Source organism: Vanessa cardui, chromosome 8, assembly GCF_905220365.1.
Source record: "Vanessa cardui chromosome 8, ilVanCard2.1, whole genome shotgun sequence".
Taxonomy (NCBI): domain Eukaryota; kingdom Metazoa; phylum Arthropoda; class Insecta; order Lepidoptera; family Nymphalidae; genus Vanessa; species Vanessa cardui.
In genome coordinates, this window is record NC_061130.1 from 14,972,513 (window position 1) to 14,976,857 (window position 4,345).

A 4,345-nucleotide genomic window follows, 5' to 3' on the forward strand; every position below is an offset into this window, starting at 1 on the left:
CAATATTTGTTTAAAGCGAGGAAACATTATGTCGACTGCGGGATTGTGGTCACCATGATTATTATAGCGACTGTCATTTCAGTTCTATTTGTAAGAAGGTGTTTAAAAAAAAGTATTTTTTTATGAAACTTTTAAATCTTTCGATCTTTTTATTGCACAGACTTAAATATACTTTTACATGGAACCAATATTTTATATAAATAATATATCGGAAAGTATATATATTATTGTCGACCTCCGTGGTCGGGTGGTGTGTACACCGGTTTTCATGGGTACGCCACTCCGAGGTCCTGGGTTCGATTCCCGGCTGAGTCGATGTAGATTATCATTGGTTTTCTATGTTGTCTTGGGTCTGGGTGTTTGTGGTACCGTCGTTACTTCTAATTTCCATAACACAAGTGCTTTAGCTACTTACATTGGGATTAGAGTAATGTATGTGATATTTTCTCATATATATTTATTTATTGTGAGTTGCACATTATGTATTAATTTAAGTAAAAATTCGCATGAGTCGCAATATTTTGATTTGTATTTATCTGTGCCTATATGTCGATTACCACTCGATGGTACATACATAAAAGTTATGCCATATTCGTGGAATCCATGGTCGTTCCACAGCGGGTATGTGATTGGCCAAATTTTCCAGAAACACGCGCGCGGTCGAGCCGCGTGCTGAGAACGCGTTATACCGCCGCTGAGTTTAACTAGTAACGATCTGGCCTGTAGGGTTTGTCTGTTTGTTACGTTTAATTATTACGTGTTTTGCTTGTGAACTTTACCATATGATCGATAATATTTACATATATCAAACTTATCACATCAATACTTTTAGACGTATTAAATAAATCATAATTAATAATTATCTTATGCTACTTATGTATTTCTATACATTGATATTAAACTATATTGCTGGTCAGAGGTTAGCCTAGTTGGATTGAGATCAGCTATGAAGATTATAGTCAAGAAGTCGGGTAAATTGGGTTTTGGGAATAAAACTTTTAGAGTAATATTATTATTGTTAAGCAGTTAAAGTTTGTGAGGCCATTGCTCCCACGTATTCTATGAGCAAGATCATGACGGAAGACAACAAGTTAGCGAAAAGAGAGTAAGTCTGTGTTTACGCACAAACACTTATGCTCTTACAGAATTGAATAGTTAAAATTGAAGACAATATTCTATAGCTATGACTTATCCTCCTGATATTATCTCCGTCTTGTTGAGCAAATAACCACTTACCTTCCGACTTCTACCTAACATTTAGATCTATGACATATCTATATATATGGGATATGTTCGGTACGTCATGACATTTTTATTTATTCATGATTATAGACTAAACTCATTCCTGACTCCGGACTGTTCGTTTCAGTAGCATATTCTTTAGAAATTATTAGTACAAACCTATATTGAAACACGTAAAGAGCATGTAATGTAGACGCAATCGTCGTACATAAAACCTATGATAGTATATCTCCAAAAATATAAAAAGAAAACAAGCATAAACTTCGAAGATGGTTTATTTTATTTCGTAATAAAATCCATAGTAAAAATATATTTCATTCGACATATACGTAAACGTCCGCACAGATTTCTGGCGTAAAAACGCTCAACGGACAGACAGTGCGCTATATTAACGTAGTATTTCATCATGATTAAACATCTAGACCGTGCTATAGAGACGTAGAGTTTGTCTGCAAACAGTATAAAACAACGGCTCTATGTAGAGGCACGTAGCGAGGCGTGGCAAGTGGGCGGAGCTGCATAGCTACATCATATATATATGTCGGTGTTTGTACAATAGCCAGGTGAAGTATGCGACGCTGGAGACTAAAGATTGTGGAAACAATATGATTTTCTGTTTAAGCACCTTTCTGTAGTGTCATTATATATTTTTTACTTCGCGATCTTTGTCAAATATTTCGCTTTATAACAAGAATCTCTAACTATATGTACCTATATGTCAAACGACATACTTTTTATGGATCAACATTGTGGCGATAACTGACGTAGGTAAAGTTAATACAATTAAATTTTTGATGGTTAAGTATAGAATTCATGGGTCATTGTTTAGTGGTTTAGTTTGTTACAGTTTTATATTTAGACTTAATCTGTATTTAGTTTGAGACCTAGGTACATATTGGGTTGTCGTACAATAAAATATATTTTTTCTGATATCGAGGTTTTTCTACAAGAAGTTACTGATCAGGTATCATTACTAGCAAAAGCCCAAAAGACTATTATTTATATGTATACATAATATCACGAGTTATTTGCAGTCTGGTAATTAAATAACAATAATATAAAAATAATAATATCTATCTTATTTAGATTGTTACAAAAGTAATCAATAAAACCTGAATAATATAAGCAAAGATTACAATAATTTATTCTGTTATCTGCAATAAAAACTATAATAAATGACAAAATAAAAAATGTATTTGTTATGATAAATAATTAAATAATTTATTAGGGCCCGGATAATAAATATCAGCCACAATATATGACGGTAACACATCTGCAATGACGAGAAACAATTAACGATAATTCACCTCCCATAAAGAGCGACCATTAAACCAGTTACACTAAATAAAATCCTAAACAACGCGTGTAACATTTAAAAAACAATGTTTACAGGCCGTGATAAATCGAGTCATGCCATAATGTAACCCTAAACCAACCCTATCCAAAAGTCTACGTAACCCTACGTGTTAAAAGCCCTCCAACGACATATACAAGCCAGTCGTGTTATAATAACTCGTACGGATCAGAGTATAGGTGCGATACTCGCGGCAAAGGTACGTGTGTCGCCTCACACGTATTCGAATAGGAGGGGTTCGATGGCTGGGCGGAGACGGAGGCGGGGCCTGGCTACCAGTCGCGCAGGCACCTTAGTTCGGAGCGAGCGGCTCGCGATGCCGCACAGCTATGAGTCCTCCGAGTTTCGCAATACGAGACCTGCTGCCCGAGGCTTCTTCGCGATCGCCCTCGCCTTCCGACACCGAACTCGACGTCACAGGCACCGAGACACCTCCGCCCGGCACTTCGACTACTCCGGATGAAAAAAAGAATGAGAAACCGGCGTACAGCTACAACGCGCTCATCATGATGGCCATTCGAAGCAGCCCCGAGAAGCGACTGACGCTGAACGGTATATACGAGTACATTATGAAGAATTTCCCTTACTACAAAGAGAATAAACAGGGCTGGCAGAATTCTATACGTCACAATTTAAGTTTAAACAAGTGCTTCGTCAAAGTACCGCGGCATTACGATGACCCAGGTAAGGGGAACTACTGGATGCTAGATCCCTCCTCTGATGATGTTTTTATTGGAGGAACGACTGGGAAGTTGAGGAGGCGGTCCACTGCCGCATCGAGATCTCGGCTGGCGGCGTTCAAACGCGGCGCGATACTGCATCCAATGTTTGGGAACCCATACGCATCATTAGTGGGTCTCTATCCACCTTTGCTGTCCGTTTACGGAAGGTACGCTTTGCCGAGCCCGTTGCTGAGGCTGCCCCCGCCTCCGCCGAGTCCCTATCACCAGCTGTATCGTAGGATTCACGGATTGTCACCACCGGTGAGTCCTCCCGGCCCCGAGCCAGATTCCCACATGGCTAAGCATAGTTGATCGAGCTGCGGTCTCCCGGTATCCTCGGGATACTGGTCCAGACGTGCCAGTGGCGATGTCGAACTGTTTCGAAGTGTCAGACTGTGATAAATGGGCGCGCCCGTGTGTATTATAATCGTTTGTGTCTGTAAAAAGTGGTACCGCTATTTATTTATTGACGTAAGATTCTATTTAATGATTTTAATGTTAAGAGGCTAAATTTAAGTTATAATGCAATAAAATATGTCTTCAAAATACATTACGTTTATAATTTTCTAACTTCCTTGTGTTATTTGTTACAATGATGATACGATAGTTGTGTCTTACTTGATTTTTGTTTATGATCATAGTTAATATGAATTCAGTGATTGTATTGGAATATATAATTAAAACATTTCAAATAATTTCACGCATCATTAAATAATATATACATTCAATACAGTCGTAAATCGAAATGTGTAAATTGATTTTGGATGTTGATGAGTTAGCGTTTGAAAGTAGTTTTTACCGATATAATGAAAAAGAACGAAGCGAAAAGTATTACCAGATCCAATAGACCGGCTGGCGCTTTTGGGTTAAGGATTTTATTACATAGAATTACTTTTAAAAGTAGAATAACTGAAGATGGCAACATTAATCCATGCACACAATATACCAATATAAAATCTTATTAATTCTGGTAAATTTATTGCTGGTAACATTTAGGTACGTAAATCTAATTAATATTGTAAATGTA

At 37.4% G+C, this 4,345-nt stretch overlaps 1 protein-coding gene across 1 annotated transcript; it reads left to right on the top strand.

The window, feature by feature from the left end:
- The first annotated feature begins 2,884 nt into the window (after positions 1-2,884).
- LOC124531924 (fork head domain transcription factor slp2-like) lies at positions 2,885-3,866 on the top strand. Its single transcript, XM_047106494.1, has one exon. It carries the CDS (start codon positions 2,926-2,928, stop codon positions 3,628-3,630), a length of 705 nt encoding a protein of 234 aa, XP_046962450.1. The 5' UTR covers positions 2,885-2,925; the 3' UTR covers positions 3,631-3,866.
- The last annotated feature ends 479 nt before the right edge of the window (positions 3,867-4,345 follow it).